Consider the following 19,668-nt stretch of genomic DNA (forward strand, 5'->3'; position numbering starts at 1 on the left):
GCATTTAATATTAATTTATTATCCTAATAAGCAACTTGACATGCAATTTATTGAGGAAGCTAAAATAACTTTTGGTCCCTTTTCTTAAAATGTGCTGGAGAAACCACCTTTAAATCACTTTCCCCTGATTCCTATGATCCTAAGTGAATTCAAGTTAAACTTGCTGCTGAGGTCAGTGACAGAGAGAGCGAGAGAGAGCAAGAGAATGAGAACTATCCATAGGAAAGAAACACTGTATTAAAAAAAATCCATCTGCAGAAAATTTAAATCATTATGAATTATTTGATTCCTTTAGAATTTCACAAAGCTAATAAAGATGAACCACAATCACCTAACCTACTTTGTTTTTGTTTTTTTTGCAGTAGGCGGGCCTCTCACTGCTGTGGCCTCTCCCGTTGCGGAGCACAGGCTCCGGACGCGCAGGCTCAGTGGCCATGGCTCACGGGCCCAGCCGCTCCGCGGCATGTGGGATCTTCCCGGACCGGGGCACGAACCTGTGTCCCCTGCACCGGCAGGCGGACTCTCAACCACTGCGCCACCAGGAAAGCCCTCACCTAACCTACTTTGAACTGAGTGTTTGGTTTTAAGTTTGGTGTTAAAAGTGCAAACTTAAATTAGGTATTCATTTCAAGCAGTTTATAAATAAGAAACAAAGTTTCAATTGCCTCCACCCTTACAATCTCACCATAAAATTCAAAATCTAAAATCAAGAGTTCACTTTGAGGGAATTTGATCAGGAATCAAATGCAACACGATTTTAAAAAAGGAAATCAAAGTTTAATTAATTTCTACGCAATAATGAATGGTCATGATGACCAATAAATCACATGAATGTAGATAACATTTTATTTGAACATCACACACAATATAAATTTAAAATTGCCACACCCTTCCAAAAACCATCACTGCATATATTAGAGCTTTCCTTGACAAAGTTATTGAGCTATTATTATAGATCAAAAGTACAGTTTTGGTTTTTTTGGTTTTCTTTTATTTAGAAGCATGTTCAAATGACTAAAGCTGGGCTCCTAAAATCGAGAACTTTGGTGCAGTAGGTGAGCTGCTGTTTTTAACTTCTGCAAATTAAAAGCACACAACTAAAACCAAAAAAAAAACCCAACAACAAAATACTGTCAAACTTACAAAATTTTTAAATCATTGCTAGAAAAAGCGCTCGTCATGATGTTAAAACTGAACCACAAGATTACTCTTTATAAGTTTTATTTCTGCTTCTATACCTGTGTTACTGTTAAAATGTTCAAGTATTCAGACAAAATGTGCTGATTAGGTAAACAACATGGAAGGCAATGGCTATTAGAAGCACATTTGCGAAAAAACAAAAACAAAAACAAAACGCCCAGAGACTTGGCGCTATCCTCCCTCCTGTTACACAGATTTTTGTCTCTACTACAAACATGCTTCTTGAGAAATAACTAAAAAGCAATTGTGATAGTGCAAGAAAACTTTAACAAATATTGCTTTAAACTATTACTCAGAAAGACAAATATTGAGAACTAGAAACTGTATATGACTTTATTTGAATTTAATTTTACATGTGCAGAAGTCTACTAGATGTCAATTACAAGCCTGACAGGCAAAGCTGAGCTATCTCTGTTTAGGTATACAATTAATTTACCATGGATACAATATCCCTCTTCAAAGGCATTGCTAAGTAGGTCATAACTAAATTTAGAACTTCACAGAAAGGAAAATGTTACTGCTGCAATTTGATGCTGTAAATGAGATTAACACATGTGAAAACCTAATGGAATCAAATGCTTAACTCTTCAGCTAAATGCTCTACAGTCAATTTCAAATATCAATTGTAACTTTCAGAACATTTTAATTACAAAAACACATCACAAACAGCAGTTGAAGAAAAGGGATAATCCATCCATACAGGTAAAATGTGATCTTTAGTTTCTTTTTACAACACTGCCACACGTAAACAAAGGCTCAAAGTATTAACCAACCATTTAAAGGAGAAAGATTTTACAAATAGAATGAAGCAGTGGTGCGAGGTAATATACAGAAGTAACCATTTGTTTAAGGCTCAATTTTTTCTCCATTATAACTTTCTTTTAAAAGGCATTGAGTAGGTAATACTGAGTTTGAGTATTTAATAAATACAAGTTGAGAAACAGATTGAAGAAATCAATTAAAATATTAAAAATTAATTCTTGCATATTAGCCATCAATAAGAACTTAGAAAGCTACAAAAGAACTGATTGATAAAGAACAGATTTTAAACATATGGTAAACGTGCTAAGCATTCCTGTTTAAGGTCAATGGATCTTGAAGGCCAAAGACCTTATGCACTTAGTTAGATGTATGGCAACATGCTGTAATAGAGACAGGTTTACCAAGGCTCAGTTCTGCAACCCAGGTTGTAAAGTTCTCCAAAGCAGCATCTGTGCAAATTTCCTCTGAGTTTTATCTGCAATTAAGATTAAAATGTCATTAAAATGTAGAAATATAGATTACAGTTTAAAATGAAAACACTGACAACAGACCTCTATACACATGCAAGTGGTACCAGAATCGTAAAGTGGAATTTCACTGTGTTCCCCATAAATTTAAGCAAAAATAATTTTCTGTGGTCCAAAAGAATCATTAAATTTTAGCAACACTATAATGATGCATTGGATGTAATACACTGTACCTTTTATTTTAAAAAATATTATATTTTATAAAGTATACAATATTAAAAATGTTATTACGTGTTTAAAAGATCTTACAGTGTAAAAGTGGCAAATGTCACTTCTACTTTGAATTTGATCTCTTCATGTTTTTAATGGGAAATAGTATTAGAATTAAATGTATACTGATTATGAACTAACTTGACAATATGCAAAACTTCAAAAGTTAGGGTTTTTTTTGAGATTTTAAAATAAGAAAATGTAATTCAATCAAAGCCTAGCTATCAAGCATCTACTAGGTACCCCGACTTGGGTTAGATGCTAGGTGACAGCAGTAGCTCAAATTTCCCACTCTGGTCTGCCCTCTTCAGTACATCCTCCCAACCATAAAAGCTTCTCCTATGACTGAGATTTCTCAGTCTCTGTTCTTAGAATTGGTAGACTTCCGCCCTCCTAATTAATACCAGGAGGAAAAAAATCTATCATTCAGACACAATGTCTTTTAAATATACTGGATCACCAAAGTGCTTCTAGGGGAATGGAATTACATTTTTTAGTGTAAAAGATTAAAATTGTTAAATAAAGTCAGAAACAAAGAGTGGAATAGCAACTATGAAACAATGCCAAGTGAAACCAACTTAAGATCATCTTAGGGCTCTACCAATGTTTATACATGCAAAATTTTAATTTCATTTGACAGCTACACATCTATTAGTGTTCAAAGAGCCTGAGAGAACTCTTTATTAGCAGCTATATCATAAAAATGATTAGTTTTAAAGAACGTCTCTCATTATTATTGAAATTCTGCCACCTAAACACATTAGGAAAAACAGAACAAAAGTTTGCCTCTTTAGAAATTATTAAAGAAAAATTTTTCTTCCAATTAAAATTAAGACTTTCTTTGCATTAACGCAAGTTGTTAATTAGGACACTGGTTATTTAAGCTTGGGCAAGTCCAGTTTCCTCATCATTAAAATAAGGATAAAAATTCTTTCCTGACAGGGTTGTGGTAAACATCACATAAGGTACTATGTGAAAGCACCTTACATGTCAAATGTCAGGTAACTTTTTCATTTCTCAACTATGTTATAAATTTCTAGAAGACCAGGATTATGCCTTTGATATCCAAATTAAAGACCTTTATATTTTTATTTTTTAGCCTCATTTCAATTTTTATACCTATTTGAACACAACAGTATTTCATTATATATTCAGTTCATTGTGAGGACTCTTTTTCATATCAGACTTTCATCAATTAACATGAATAGTAAGTTGACTATAAATTTTAACCCACATTTTTCAAAATAAACAATTATAAAGAGTTTAGGATTTCCAAATATGAATATGTCTCTTAAATAGGGAAGACTTGGATGATTTAATAGTTCAGGAATTCTCTGAAATCAAATTGAGGAAGTAGTAATTATTTCTAGCCAAAATAAACATTAAGAATACATACCAGCTTATTAACCATAATCTATATGAAATAAAACGTGATAAAAATGCATTATTTCCCACCCTCTAAAAACCTGGTCAATACTTGGTCTATCCACCTTCCACAGGATGACAATACTCCAGTGAAATCAAGAGACATAGATAAATCCCGGGTCAGATTCAACAGTATTAATATGACGCATGCCATTAAACAAAGTATTAATACCAACTACTTTTCAAGAGAGTAATAAATTTTAATTCTCTGCAGTAATAAATTCTGAGGCAAAAGCTTGCATTAGGCCAAAAGTACAGTCTCTCTCAGATTAGAAGTTCACTGAATGCAAAATGTAAATGTTACTGCTCCACACTGTGAAAGCAAAATTTTCAGTGTACTAACAACTCCTATTCATTTAAAAAAACATTCCAGAAGTTTTAAAGGCAGCTGGTCAAAGTCATACTTTTTAACTCCCAGGATATCACATCCAGATACACTGCAAAAGTATAACATGCTACTTGTGAGACAGAACACAAGTGATCCTTGGCCTTACTCTCAAGTTTCCAGCAAGACACCCAACAAATCTGAACTCTGGAAGCTTCTGCTCAAATTCTTGCTTAACTGGTTTCACTTTTCCACTTTTTTCTAATTAGATTTTGTTAGGAAAGAATAAAAAAAAAATCCCAAACAACAGTCCAAACCTTTTGCTCAGGAAATTATGAAATAGGGTCTCCCAAGTGGGGTAAATTGGTACATGAGAGTACCAAACGCAGAACTGAAAGAACAAAGATCATTATTTATGTCAGCGTGAAGAAAAAGGGAGACTCTTGATTCAAGACTAGCACATCATTTCACGTGGCAGCAGAATGCCTGGGATATTAACAAAGGCTCCTAAAAGGCTTAGCAGTTTATGAATGCCTTTCTAGCTTAGCTGGATTTAGCATTTCTAAATACAATGGTATTTACTAGCATTCTTTTTAGCAAATATAAATGTGCAACCATAATCAATTTTAACTTTTTCCAGCTTTATACATATGATATTCTGGGGACTTAACCAAAGGAACTTTTTAAAAAATAAATTTCGTTTCACATTTTTGACTCAGCATTTTCATATCCAAGTTAAATATTAATTATATTAGCAAAGCACTAGGCTAGAATTCTGTTGATAGAGTTTATGTTTTTTGTCAAATATCTTGCTTGTTTCTCCACTGTAATTTGAATAACACTCATGAAGCTTATTAGGGGGTGGAGTGAGAGAACTAGGATCATTAAAAGTGCACATCTGTCACCCATTAAACATAGAGAGCAGAAGCTGAATCTATGGCATAGAATCCTCAAATGGAAGGTGAACCGTGCTTTAAGGAGAACATGCACACTAAAAGTTTACGGTAAACCCAGGGTAAAAAGGAAAAGCTATTTTTCTTATGTCCTAGACCTAAAATCTCTAAGTTTAAATTCATATGATGAATTCAATTCTGAGACCTCAAACAGTATGGTCATGCCCACTGATATAAGCGGCAGTGTGAGTCCAATAATCTGATCCTAGCTGCTAGCTTTGAATTAACCCAGGTAGGGCACTGCTTCCCTCAACTCTAAATTGCTTTTTCTGAACCCCATACTCCTAAGACTGTGGCTAATCAAAGGAATTTGGGAGTATGTTTTTAGTAGGATAAGTTTTTCCAACAGCTGACAGGATTTAAGTTTTTCTTGGTGATATTATCTTCTGGATTTTAGAATTCCACTGAGAAGTACTCCCACGAGGAGAATCTTTCCTGAAGTATGGCTAGAATACTTCCTCAGTGGCAATTCTCCAACTCCATGATGCAATTTTTGTTAATTCTACTGATGGCTGCTCATTCTAAGCTAGAGAGGTAACAGAGTAAAAGTGAATGGCTCAAATGCATTTTATTCTGCAATAAAAGCCTAATCTTGAGGTTAAAAGGAAACAGTTAAAGTGGGAAGAGATATACAAAGAGTCATTCTAATCACAGACACCTCCACACCCAGAGCAGGTCTAACTAGACACCTATCCACCCTGAACAGTCCCAAACCATGAACCTTGTGGGGGACAGTGAAGGTCTGGGAGAATTAGTGGGCAGAAAGGACAAGGCAACTCTATTCTTCCCTTTTCCCCCAGGTCCATTGCAGATCTATATGGTACACACTACCCCAAGGAATGCTTTCTCCTTCACTCAGGGCCACTGTGTCACAGGCTCCATTCTGGCTCACTATGTGAACTGGATGACAAACGAGCATTTAAAGTAAGCTATTTTCTCCAAAGTGATAAGCAAGATAGGGCAGGGGGGAAAAAAGGAAGTATCTATCTAAAGTGTAACTTCAACAATAGAATTCCACCCCAGTGTTTTACTGACATGATTAATATTTAACTTGGATATGAAAATGCCAGCATTTTAAAGTACAAAATGTGATTTAATTTTCATGATTTCCCCCTCACATCTGCTAAATCCCCAGCATATCATATCTAATTAAAAGCTGGAAAAAAGATTAGAAACAATTCTGATTCCACATATTTATTTATTTTTTAAAAAACCTGAAAATGCTAATCAATTCCATTGTGTTTAGAAATAGTAAGGCCAGCTAGACTAAAATGACACTCATAGATGGTTCAGCCTTTCAGGAGCCTTTGTTAACATCCCGGGCATTCTGCCGCCATGTGAAATGATGTACTAGTCTTGAATCAAGAATCTCCCTTTTTCTTCGGGCTGACATATATAATGAACTGAGGCTGACATAAATAATGATCTTTGTTCTTTCAGTTTGATTCCCGGTGTTTGGTACCCTTATGCACCACTTACTCTCATTGAGAGAACCCGTCCATAATACACAGAGAAAAACAGGATAAAATCCTGCAGGAGACCTTCAAGCTGTAGTAAAGAACACCTTCTTTTATTCCTGTTTTTTAAAACAATAATAATAATAATTTCTGTCAATACTGGACTGAGATACAGGCATCCTTGAAAAAATAATCTTTAAAAAATTCTATTTGCCAAAAGAGTATTTAGCAAATGATCACATTTAAGGAATAACTTTACTGTACTTCCCTAACAGAATATTTTTAGGATATTATTTTCTTTCTTTCTGGAATTCCCTGTTTGGAAATCACCTCTGCCCCTCCCCCCATCCACTCAAATCCTACCCATTCTTCAAGGCCTGACTCAAACGCTACTGCTCCCCAGTTCCTCTAAATCAGTGGTTCTTAACCAGGGGCAATTTTGCCCCCTAGGAGACACCTGGCGATGTCTGGAAATATTACTGTTCGTCACAACAGAGGGGCGGGGGGAATGCTCTCGGCATCTAGTAGGTAGAGGCTAGGGATGCTGCTAAACATTCTGCAATGCACAGGACGGTCGCTACAGCAAAGGGTCCTGAATGTTGAGAACCTGCTCTAACTGAACGTGGTCTCTCCTTTCCCTGAAACCCCACAGCACTGTGATTTACTTCTTTTATAGTACTATGAGATTATTAACAAAACACTCATCATTCTCAACGACAGTATCTCACAACAGCCAAATGTCAACTATTTACACCAATACAGGGGAACGATGATACAGTTAATAAAACCAAGACAGAGCTGCGACACTGACCTGGGTTTCTATTATACTTCTGCTGCACAGTAAATGAAGTCCTTCAAAGCAGTTAGTGGCAGGCTCCTCAGGTCAGTAAGGAAACCAGCCACGAAAGCAGTGCATAAGGAATCTGGCATTGCTTCCAGACTTACAGTAAGATTACTGCCAGTGGGAGGGTGAAAGGTGAGGAAACAATCCTGGGAGCCATGCAGACAAACAGGTGTTGGGCAACAGACTGGTGACTCAAATTGAAGGGTGGTAAGAAATAAATGTGAGGAATTATCAGCAGTAATGCTTAGAACATTAATATAGTTTCCCTTTCAATTAAGAGAAACCAACCTACAACAATCACAGTTCTTCTGACTCACTTGAGTCTTACTATCTCTAATTTGGACAAGGTACTCTTATAAATATTAAGGACAAACATTTCCAAAATCACCTTTATTTGTCAAAGTTTGATCTTCAATCTAAATCTGGGACTGACAGACTTCAGAGCTCTATGAGTCAAGCTACAGGACTCAGAATCCATCACCTATTTTTTCAAATAAATAGTAAGCAAGCACAACCACAAACTTTATGGACCTCCAATTACAGATACCTGTGCACATCAGTTCAATTTTATTTGACAGGAAAAAAACCCACTGCATACAGTGTGCTTTGTTCTAAAAGATCTTGGTCAGGGGACTCCCTATAACATTTTCAGAAATCCAGCTGATTAGATATTTTATTTCAAGACTCACAGCTTCAACTGTGTATTCTGCTTATAAAAACCAAACAAAAACTACCCAGGCAACTTAACCCATTATTATAAAAATGAGCAATTATTGTTATTAATATTTTCTGAGTTAACAAAAAATATAAACATAGTTTCCTTGAGATATTAAAAAGTCTACTTAATCATTCTTGTAGATAACCAAACAGATTAAAAGTTAACTTAGATCACAAAAGCTGCAAAATGAAATAAACTCAGAAATAACTCAGAATAAGAAATCTTTAAAAATAGCTTTAGACATTACTTATTTGCCAGTTTGACTAAGACAGTGGCCCTCTACATGTGAGACCAATTTTATTCAGTTTCCTTCCTATAGCTGTCTACATTAATGACAGAAAAAAACTTGGAACATTTTGCAGGAGCTGGTTAATTTTTTATAAAGATGATAAAACTAAAATGCATACACTTATGCCATTTGCCTGGTTAAAAGTGTCAGATAGAGAAGTAGAGCATAATGGTAAAGACGCGACACCACACAGAACTTGCTCAAACTTGAAGCTGGCTTACAATTTAAGAAGAGACATTGTGGTATCAAGAACCCTGGACTCAATCACCTACATAGGCCTGTTCCTGCCTCAAAAAACTATATTGTAAGTGTGATGCTATCAACAAAACATATGCTGGGCTACAGTCTGCACAGTGACACTATATGATAACAGATGGAGCTAGGTATAAGACAATAAATGTGTTTTCATCTCATTCTGGTATGCTCAAAAACTGATGAGTGAAAGCATTTTGAATAAAGCACTGTTGTCATCCTTCATTTTCAAAGATGACACCAGCTGACAGAAGATCTTGTCTGAAAAGATAAATTAGGGACTGTTAGTCTTTCCTCCAGGGAGCACATATAAAGCCAGACCTTTGATTAGGAATCATCTCTGCGATCTGAAATGACTGTTGCCATTTGCAACACTGCCTCTTAGACTTGAGGTCAGTCTTGGCTCAAAACAATCAATTCCATTCCTGATATTGTCAGGCTAGTCTGGCATTTTCTGTGGTTTCTCAGTCATCCAGGATATTTGTTGTCTTATCTTATAATCTAAGTATTATTGTCTTAGTGAGACTATCTGCCCAATTACAACCTAGATTAAAAGATCATGACATGAATAAAATAATCTCATTTTAAATGCTCAGTAAGTTTTATATAACCTTACTTTTCCAAAAACACATTCATTAAAAAAACCATTATTAAGTTATTTAGCCCAATGAAAGGTTTGAAGATTTTACTATTGTTCTTATTAACTCCATTATTTATTAAACTGAATACATTATTTTCCTAGGCTTGGGACTGTCCGTTCTAAACACATCACAGATGATTTCACCAGATTCTCATCTGGACCATATATTCATAATGAAGTCAAGGTACATTGTGGCACTATAATTTATTATTATCAGAGGTCACTTAAGTCCCTCCAGTGCAAGGTACAGATGAACTTGATTAAATAATCATCCTGTAAATCTAGCACTTGGGTGATTAGTAAATTGATGATTTCAATTACAGCAGCTCTCCAGCCCAGAAAAGAAAAGCATAGAAAACACAAAACTAATCATCTTCTCAAATTATTACTGGATGCTCTCCCATGCATTTTGGATGCTACATCACCAAAACAGGGAAAAGGTGTATTATCCTTTAACTTACCCCACCCCAAAGGAATGTTACCAGAGGGAGAAGAACAGTAAGTCGCTTTAAAAAACAAATCTTGGTGATGGGAATACAGGCAATTTCTTACCTTCATTTTACTAATCTGTATTTTTTTCGATTTTCTACATTGAACGTTGACTATTTTGTGCTAAGGGAAATATTATTTTAAAAATAAAGAAATTTAAGGTAGCACAATGTGTATTATTAGTATTACCCAGCTTTTTGTTCCACTTGACCAAAAACATAAGGTTCCATCAACAACTAACCTGCTCGGTATGGCCATGACTGAGGTTATCTTTTTTTTACTGGACAACGCAAGTTGTACAACACTGATCTTGCTTCTCGGGCAGGGAAGAATAGTTCATTTGCCTGACGATCTCGGCAAAAAGTTCATCCACCATTGATTTACTTTTTGCTGATGTCTCCATGAAAGGACAGCCCCATTCTTGAGCCAGAGCTCTGCCTTCTGAAGACATAACCTCTCTTTCTGGTTCCAGATCCACTTTATTTCCTACTAGGATCAGTGGGACTTTTTCATATCTCTTCACTCTGACAATCTGATCTCTCATTGGCTTGATATCCTATGTAAACAGTCACAAAGAGAAAGGAAAAAAATTATGCTATTTGCATAACCATAAAAGAAATATTGCAATATTGCAAGAAGTCATCCTTCAGTAAGTAGAGAAAGCTGAATCCAAAATAAAACCACACACCCAAATAGAGAAAATGTCATTTTCTCCATTGAAGTAGGAACTAGATAACTTCCACAGACCCTACCTGCTGGATTTCTGTCAAGAATATAAAATGTAGGTTGCACACTAACTTTAGGACTCATTTAATCACTTCTTTCCCTCAGTCGATACAGATTTAAAAAGCAAATTCCCAAATATGATGAATCCATTTGTACAAAAGGGTGTCTGGCCATGTCCTTAAACCTGCCGGCTTGTCATCACTCCTGATAACACCTGTTATCCTAGCACAGGATGGCAGCATCTATGCATTCCTAGCCATTTAGCAAGAGCGCTTGAGAGAAAGTGTTTTAGGTGGGAACAAAAACACTGCTTTGTGTCTAGAAGACCAAAGTTAAAAACAGATTCACACACTTCAGTGTTTCATTTTAAATGTAACGGTATGCCTTTATGCTCAAAATACACTTCAATGTTAGAAATTACTGTACACTAGTGAGCAGCTCCTGGGAGGGACAATGCAGGGGGGAGTCTAGGCGGGAAGAAGTCAAACTTTCCTTTGCCTATGTTCGGGTTTACAACTTGAATTTTCTCCCACGTGTATTACTTTTTGTAAGTAATTACAATTAATTACAAAAGGTAAGAGCCTCAACAATTCTCTAGGAGGGTGAACTTTGGGGGGGGGCGGGTAGTACTGATTTAAGACATGTTATAGATTTAATACTAACATTAGTTTTTTGGATTTTTTTGTAACTTAAAAGATTTGACTTAAATATAACACGTGTTTAATTTGAATAGTTACAGGGCACAGTATTCACTTGCAGGATGAAGGAAAAACAAGGGATTGAAAATTTACAAAAACATACGGTTATTTGACATTTGTAACAATTTTGTTTGATCACATATCAATTCAGTCTTCTAGGTTAAGCTTCTTTTCCCTGTGTCCTTATGGAAACACAAGTTCAGCTGAGAATCCAAATTTATGGCATTTGGGCTTAAAAGAGTTTAAGTCTCCATTGAAATAATGGCAGTTTTTCACTCTCTATTTATGTGTATAAAAGAAGTAGCTATAATGGATATCTTATGAAAGACCCTTCAAAAGACTGCCAGCCTCAAGAGAGTCAGCTAATAGAATAACAAATGTCCCAAGGATCCTTTAGAAAGAAAACGCCTGTCAAATAGCACCTTTAGCACATTGGTACTTTCTGGTGAAAAATGCTTTTATAATAGTAATGCTTTGGAATTTAAGCCTACATAAAATGAACTTTAGTTTGGTCACAGTAACTCTGTTTCATTTACCCACAACTTATTATTTTTAAAAGAAAAAAAACCCCTGAAGTTGCTATATCTGGTTACTGGAAAAGCTCACTATAGTACTTTAAGTTAAAATGCTAAGAAAAGTGGAATTAGCACATTGGCTTGGCTAAAGCACTTAATGTCTCTTATGTAAGCAACATTAGTGCATACCTTTAAATGCAGAAAAAATATCCATTTCCTAAAGCAATGGAGGTCAATATAACGGGTCAATATGAGGTTATTTATTTTCAAGGAATAAATAGCAACATTTATTGCATCTCTTAAAATAATGTTAAACCTCCAGTCTGTCTTCCAGTGAAGGACACGACAGATATTCCGAAGAAATTGGACCACCTCCAGTTCGGCCACCGGCCGGGAGTTAGAAATCTGCACTTGTTCAGTGTTCCCAGTTCCACATATTTTCTATAAATATTGTCAATGTTATCAGAAACGATTTGGATGAACTGCAACAAAGGAGAGTCATTCTAGATTTTTGTTCATTAATTCTAGGTACTAGTCTTTTCAATTAGTAACTTCCCTTCACACGCCCCAAGTAAGTAAAATGCCTAGAAGGCAGGTCTTGAGTTCTTCGTCTTGCAGCCCTAAGATTTATAAATCTGGCTGAGAGACTTGGCTGAGAACAGAGAGGGGGAGGGGGGAAACAGACGCGGAGGAGTTATCTGTGCAACAGATAATCGACTCCAAATAATTTTCCTTCTGAAGTGCTCTATTTGCCCAAGATTATCTTTTAAATGTTGTTTTGAGTACATTAACCAAGACTTGTTGACTTGAACAAGCAACTTCAGAAGGCTATATAGTCCAGGCTAAATATACACAAGCTGACATTTCTTTTTCACTTCTCTTTCACTTAAAAATAACTTTAAAACATTTGTTGACGGTTGAGACTTTAGTCCTCTCTACAGAAACAACTCGATACTTTTTCGTGCCAGGAGTAACCTCAAAAATGCGCCATGTCTAACTTTCAAAAGCAAAACACAGTCATTTACGCACGGTGCAAGCAAACCAGAAGTAAATGTAGATTACCACACCCCCTTCTAACAAATTACAAGACTTGGTTTGGTTACCTGAAAAGACTGTTGATTAACCAGACTATAAACCAGGATGAAACCTTGGCCGTTTTTGATGTACAGATCTCTCATGGAGGCAAACTGCTCAGTTCCTGCGGTGTCCAGAATTTCCAGCACGGAGGGGGAAGAGTCCACTTCGATCTCTTTGCGGTAGAAATCTTCAATGGTGGGGTCATATTTCTCAATGAAAGTCCCAGTGACAAACTGCACAGTCAGGGCAGATTTGCCAACCCCTCCGCTCCCTAACACCACTACCTTGTATTCCCTCATGAGTCCCACCTTCCCCAACTCCTACCAGAGGGAGGGAAAAATTACACCCCGCTCGCTGCGGCGCGGCTCTGGGAGGCGGAAGGTGGGCGGAAATCTGCGAACCCGGGAGGAGAGTGCAGAGAAGCCGAGGGCCCAACGAGGGAAGAAGAGGAAGTTAAAGGAGGGGGAGGGGAAAGAGCGAAGTGTCGGGGTGGGTGGGGATGGGATGGTAATGCCCTTCCTATAGGAACTGAAGCCCAGGCAGGGGGCGTGGGGAGAGGGCGAGCCCGGAGCAGCCCGGAGTGGGGGGGAGGCGAGGCGCGCCCCCCGGAGGGAAGGGGTGGGCGCCGCAGGACCGACGGGGGCTCCCGCTGGAAGGCGGGCGTCGAAGGAGCCTGCGGCCGGGGGCTGCCCCGTACCCCTCCCCCGCCCTTCACACAAAGGGGCCCAGGGACCCCGCTTCCTGCTCTCGCCGCCGAGCCGGCCCGGGCCTGTGTGCTCCGTTCCAGTCTCTGCTGCCCGGACGGGTCTCTGGGCCGCGGCTCCCGCGGGCGTCGTCCGGCCTGTGATGGGGCGGGGAGAGGGCGACCGTTACCCGCCGGACCCCCGCCCGCCCCAGCCGGGCGGCCCGGCCGGCCGCTTCCCCTCACCCGCCCCCGGCTCCCACCCGGACCCGGCAACCGCCGCCAACACCGCCGCCGCTTACCCTGCTGTCCGCAATCGCCCGGCCTCCCGGGAGGCTCTGTCACGCCAAGGCCATGGCCATCGGCCGGCTCCTTGGTCTCACCGCCGCCCCTGCGCTGCGGCTCGCAGAGGGAAAAGGGGCGGGGGCTGTCCGGCGGCGGCGACCGTTGGGACTCCAGGCGAACCCACCTCTTTTATTTCTCACCCCCCACCCCCCCACACCGCACACACCCGGAAGGGTTTCCCTGACACACTGGTTGAGGTGCCCCAGTTCCCCGAGACGGGACGGGATCACTTCCGGTGGGGAAAGTCCCACCTCTCCGGGGCGAGCCGGGTGGCGCTGGGGCCGCGCCCTGCTGGGCGAGACGGCCAGGGGACGGTTTCGGGTCCGGGCTACGGCCTTGGCAAAGGGCCTCTCCCAGAACCTCCGGCGTCCTCCCTTTTCCCGCCCGGCTGCCCGCAGCTGCTGTTCCTGCTGCTGATGCTGCGGACAGTCCCACCCCGACCTCGCGGAAGCCTCTCCGCGTCTCAGCTGCCCGCAGCCCGGCCTAAGGACTCGATCCACGCTTGGCGGATCTAACGACCCGGAGAACGCCAAACATCTCCGAACTAGAAGCGGAAGGGAAAATAAGACAGCCAAGAAAGTTGATTCTCTTTGCTGGTATTCCTTCCACTTGACATTTTTCGAAGAAACGCGTGCAAACTAGCCTTCGACTTCGCTAATGGTTCTGATTTCCTCTGTGGTGTGTTTTATTTAGCCGTGCCTGACAAATAATTAAACACACACACGGTACTTTTATCATCTGGCAAATCTGCTTTGTCTCCATCAGCAAATGCCAAAGTCATTCCTTTCTTTCTTATCACCAGGGTCGAAAAACAACAGGATTAGAAGTAGACTTTACGGTACTGTAACTCAGCTTTGAACCATTTTTTATTCCAACCTTTACGCAGCAGGGAAGCCTTGACTGGAAGTTGTTTAGGCCAGCAGACTAACTTCTTTTAATCTTTTCATTATCTGCAGGCACAGCAATTTGCATGGCTGGCTCTTCCAAGTTAAAGTTTGTTTTAACGGCCATCCTTCATAGTCTTTGAAATTCAGAAGCAAAGGACTCGGGTTAAACACACTAAGTTTCTATTTTTAGATAAAATTGGTACTTCTTACATATCTTTCCCTCTGCTAACTTTCTATTTGTAAACTTTGTGTCAGATCCACAGAGCCCCAGGGTCCCAGAAGCCTAGGTTATATTTTAGGCATGTCACTCCCTTTTTGATTCAGGCATGCACCCAGAAACCTGAGTCAGTGGCCAGTCGAGTTAAATTGACCCCAAATCCCCTTATTTGTAAGCCCTAATGGCTGAACTGTATACATAGGGATTTATTACCAAACCCAAATTGTTAGACATTAGACAACAGGCAAATTACAGTAGTGTGAAGTCCCACTGTGTCTCTCCCTGAGTACTCCCCAATGTCACTTACAGTATCCAAAGGAGAGTTTAGCTCAATTTCTCCTCAGCCTAGGGTTGGTGTCATCTGTCCCGCGAAGTCCCCGGCTCTGGCTCCAGCTGGCCTGAGTCCCACCTGATATCTGAGGCACTGCCCTCTGCTGGAAGAGGTTTGGTCTATGAATTATGAGTCTCCTTGTAGGTCACTGCTCCTTCCACCCGTGCTGTTGCCTGATTTGGAGTTCTGCTGCCCACCTCCCTGGCTAGCTGTCTCCAGACTGTCTGGGGGAATCCACAGCCCTGCACCAGCCCTGCTTGTAACTGAGTCTGGAAATTCCTCTTCTGATCCAGCAATCAGTGCTGAGCAATTGTAGCAGGTCTCTGCTGTTACTAAACTGGCAAAACAGGGTGCCCTTTTTGTTGAGGTGGTCCCACCTGTTGGCAACTCTAATATGAATGTGTTGGCCAAAGTATTTTGGAGAGAATTCTTCGTTTCTCCCTGCAGGGAAACATACTCCTACCCTCGGTACAGAGTCCGATTGGGTCACTCTCATCGACTACAGGGTAGACAAATGTCACACAGTCTGAAGATCCTTCTAAACTTTCTTAGGAAGGGTATTCATTACAGCAGCGTCTAGGAAAGTAAACAATTGGAAGTAACTTAAACGTCCTTCAATAGATGATTTAAAAAATAATGTGTACATACACACACACACAACATTCACAAAATAAGATACCGTGCAGCTATGAAAAAGAGAAAAGTAGATTTTTAAGTGCTGATGTGAAAAGATGGCCAAGATATATGGTAAGGATAAAAAAAAAGCAATATACTGAACAAATATATAGTTGCTCCCATTTATGTAAAATATGTGGGAGTGTGTGCAATGTATAGTTATATAGCCATTATAATCTGAAACACAGCCATTAATTATCAGTGAGGGGTATTATGAAAGGACTTTCATTTCTCCATATCATTTTAATTTTAAAACAGTGATCAGATATTATTGAGAAAAAAGGGAATAAATATAATTGTATAATATTTTAAATGAGAAAAAAATTCGTTGATCCTCCCCTCCTGAGGGAAAAAGAAAAACACCAATATCCTGACTGTCTAGGGGTCAGTGGACAGATCTCCCAATTTAAATTCCCTCCTGCTGCTCATTCTCTCCTCCCCAAACATCTCTATACTTAGAAAAGTATTTTCACATACATTACCTCATTAGACTCCAGTTGTTTGCCAGTTCACTCTTATTAGGCAATGACAATATAAAGACCAATTAGAAGAGCACAGCCTGGTAGTTGAGAGCCAAGGGCCCTGAATTGAGGGGCACAGGCATTTCAAACGGCAGCTTCCCCGCTTCCTAGCTGTGGGACCTCAAGCAAGTGATTTCACCTGAGCCTCGAACGTCTCACCTAGAAAATGGAGCTAATCATTTAATGTCAGACTATAATGAATTATATGTAAAATGCTTAGCACAGCCCCTTACTCATTATGAACCTTCAATAAATGCTAGCTATTGGGTTTTTATTTTAAAAATTTAATAAAGTGTTTTTCTAAAAAAAAATTCAGTGAACATGGAGAAGGAAACAAAACTTTTAAAGCCCAAGTATCTCCAAATGGCACAAATATAATAACTCAGTTACTCTTTCCAAAGGTATTTATTGTTAAAGGCTTTCTTGTTTCCTTTCGGGGAAAAAATGTTTATATGCTAGTACATCTATCAATCCATCTTCTATATGTGTTTTTTAAATGACTACAAAAGTAATCTTACTATACACACCATTCAGCACCTTGCCTTTTTCACTTACTATATCTTGGTGATTTTTCCACTTCAGAACATATAGATCTACTTCATTTTTTTAAATGGCTGAACCATGAATTAGTTAACCAGTTTTCTACTAAAGGACACTGGTTGATTCTAGTTCTTTGCACTGAACACCTTGCACATGTTCTTTGCCAGTTAAACCTTAGGGTGAATTTCCAGTAGCTCAATAATTGAAACAAGGGGTACTTACATTAAAATTCTTCTTGTAAATATTACCAAATTGTCCTTCAAAAAGATCACAGTAATTCACATTTCCTATGAACATAGTATGACCACCACAGAAACATGTTTCTTTATAACGTCACCCTAGGCATTACTAAGTGTAGTATTTTATAACTATTGTTACTTGCTTGAGGGTATTTTCAGGACTAACGAATGCAGGCTAGCGTTATGGAAGGAATTTGGGCGTCAAAGTCAGACAGTCCTAACATTGCCCTTTGCCAGTTAGATCTCGATTCCCTTACTTGTAAAGTTGGGCATAATAGCAGTGTCTAACTCATAAGGCTCCTTTGAAGAATAAATGAGTCAATCCATTCAACGCACTTAGCCTTCCAAACACTAACTGCTCAATAAATGTAACTGCGCAAATAACAACTTGCCACTCTCAAGGCTCAAAGTTGGGGGGGGTCACTTCTCCCAAGAGTGTGCCCTTGAGATGTAGAATTTTTGCTTTAATTCTGTATCAACCTCCACTCCAAAATAACTATTGCTGGGGCAATCATTTTTAAGAACACAGCTGATTTCTACCATAATGTGAAGAAAACTTAGGGTATAAACTATATGCAGTATCTGTAAGTTACAGGTACATAATCTCATTTTATGCACTTAGCTTGGCACAAGTTTAAAGTGCTAAACAGTTTGCTTCAGGCACTAGTTGTTCACTTCTCTTATTCCTCCCTTCTAGTTTATACCTACTTCCGTTATGATCCCTGGAGCCATTAACTGTTCTGGATAATTCCACCTTCCAGGTGAGCCCTCTCACCTTCCAGGTCCTGGAAGAAAAAAACACAAACACCCAGGCCATGTTCTATCCATGTCCCAGGCTCTTGCCTTCTCTTTGCTTAAAGTTGCCTTTGAGTTAGCAGAAAGCTAAGTCTGTAGTGTCCTCGGTCTTTGCCTACGGAAATCTCCAGCAGAGCATCGCCTCTTCTTATTTCAGTGTTTTCGGGAGGCCCCTTGATATCAGATCGTCCTGGGTTCTTTCCAGCCTCTAAGTTTCCAATCTTCTTTTTCAAATCATGCCTCCAGCTACACCAGCTGTTAGTTCTGCATGTCAGTGCCCTCCAGATCCACAGAAGCAATTTTATACCTTTATTATCTTTTTCTCATTATAAAAAATGTTTTTTGAAAAAAACTTTCAAAAAACATTTTGAAAAAAGTTTTTTAAGGGTCATCCCACTACCAAAAGAAAAAAATCACCATTATATTTTAATACCATTCACAAATTTCTTTCTCTTAGAATGAAAGAATATTTTTTAAACTAAGAATGGGGTCGTATAATTTTGCAAGCTGCTTCTTTTACTTACTGAAACTTCATGTTTGTGTAAAGTATTAAAAATACTCATGTAGTCCTCATAGCCTGAGTACATCTTTTCCCCTATAGCTTTGGCTTTCGTATGACCCCAATTAGTATTTAATCACATTTAACCTTGCCCACCTGGAATCCTTCATCCACCCAATGAGATTTCACCAGAAGGGCTGCTTACCACAGAGGCCGCTACCTGAGCCCAGCCAGGCAAACACTCCTCTGGAGACACAAAACTTTCTTTTCCAGATATGACGGCAGAGAGAGTTAGTTCCTTGGAACTCAGGGGCCTACTAAATAGGTATGTACCTAAAACTGATCTGAACTCCTTAATAACTTTTCCTCTCCATTTCATTTTTAATTTCAAAGGTAGTAGTTAGGAAAGCCTTTTGTTAATTTATTAAGTACCAAATAGATGTAAGGAATGAGTTTTAAAAATAACCATAATCTTTTTATTGTTTATATCTGCATGTTTACTGAAAATGTTAATCTGTTGTATAACCATACCCTTCATTTCTGTGCATCTGAATCACCTGGGGGTGTTGTTAAACTACAGATGGCTCCGTCTCAGCCCCAGAGTTTCTGATGCTGGGGTGGGGAAAATAATTTGCACTTCTAAATTCCCAGATGCCGCTGCTGCTGCTGGCCCAGGGACCACACTTTAAGCACCACTGTTCTAAAAAGTGGTAGGACTTTGTACTTGGACCTTCCCTGCTCAATATTCATTAATCTATCCACTCATTCATTCATTCATTCACTCACTCAACACACATTGGTTGAATTCCTACTTTACACCAAGCACTTTG

General features: G+C 39.1%; 1 protein-coding gene across 3 annotated transcripts; it reads right to left on the bottom strand.

Annotated features, from left to right (window-relative positions):
- Nucleotides 1-755: 755 nt before the first annotated feature.
- Nucleotides 756-15,633, bottom strand: RAP2C (RAP2C, member of RAS oncogene family). Of its 3 annotated transcripts, none has more exons than XM_082608960.1 (4): nt 15,546-15,633; nt 13,134-13,948; nt 10,333-10,647; nt 756-2,437 (listed from the first exon to the last, which is right to left on the bottom strand). In XM_082608960.1, exons 2-3 carry the CDS (start codon nt 13,404-13,406, stop codon nt 10,369-10,371), a joined length of 552 nt encoding a protein of 183 aa, XP_082465086.1. In that variant the 5' UTR covers nt 13,407-13,948; nt 15,546-15,633; the 3' UTR covers nt 756-2,437; nt 10,333-10,368. The 3 variants fall into 3 exon arrangements, with proteins under 3 accessions (XP_082465086.1, XP_082465085.1, XP_082465087.1); XM_082608959.1 differs by lacking the exon at nt 15,546-15,633 and adding an exon at nt 14,092-14,260; XM_082608961.1 differs by lacking the exons at nt 756-2,437; nt 15,546-15,633 and adding an exon at nt 14,092-14,263.
- Between the last annotated feature and the right edge of the window lie 4,035 nt (nt 15,634-19,668).

This window comes from Mesoplodon mirus, assembly GCF_964341445.2.
Source record: "Mesoplodon mirus genome assembly, chromosome: X".
NCBI classification, from domain to species: Eukaryota; Metazoa; Chordata; class Mammalia; order Artiodactyla; family Ziphiidae; genus Mesoplodon; species Mesoplodon mirus.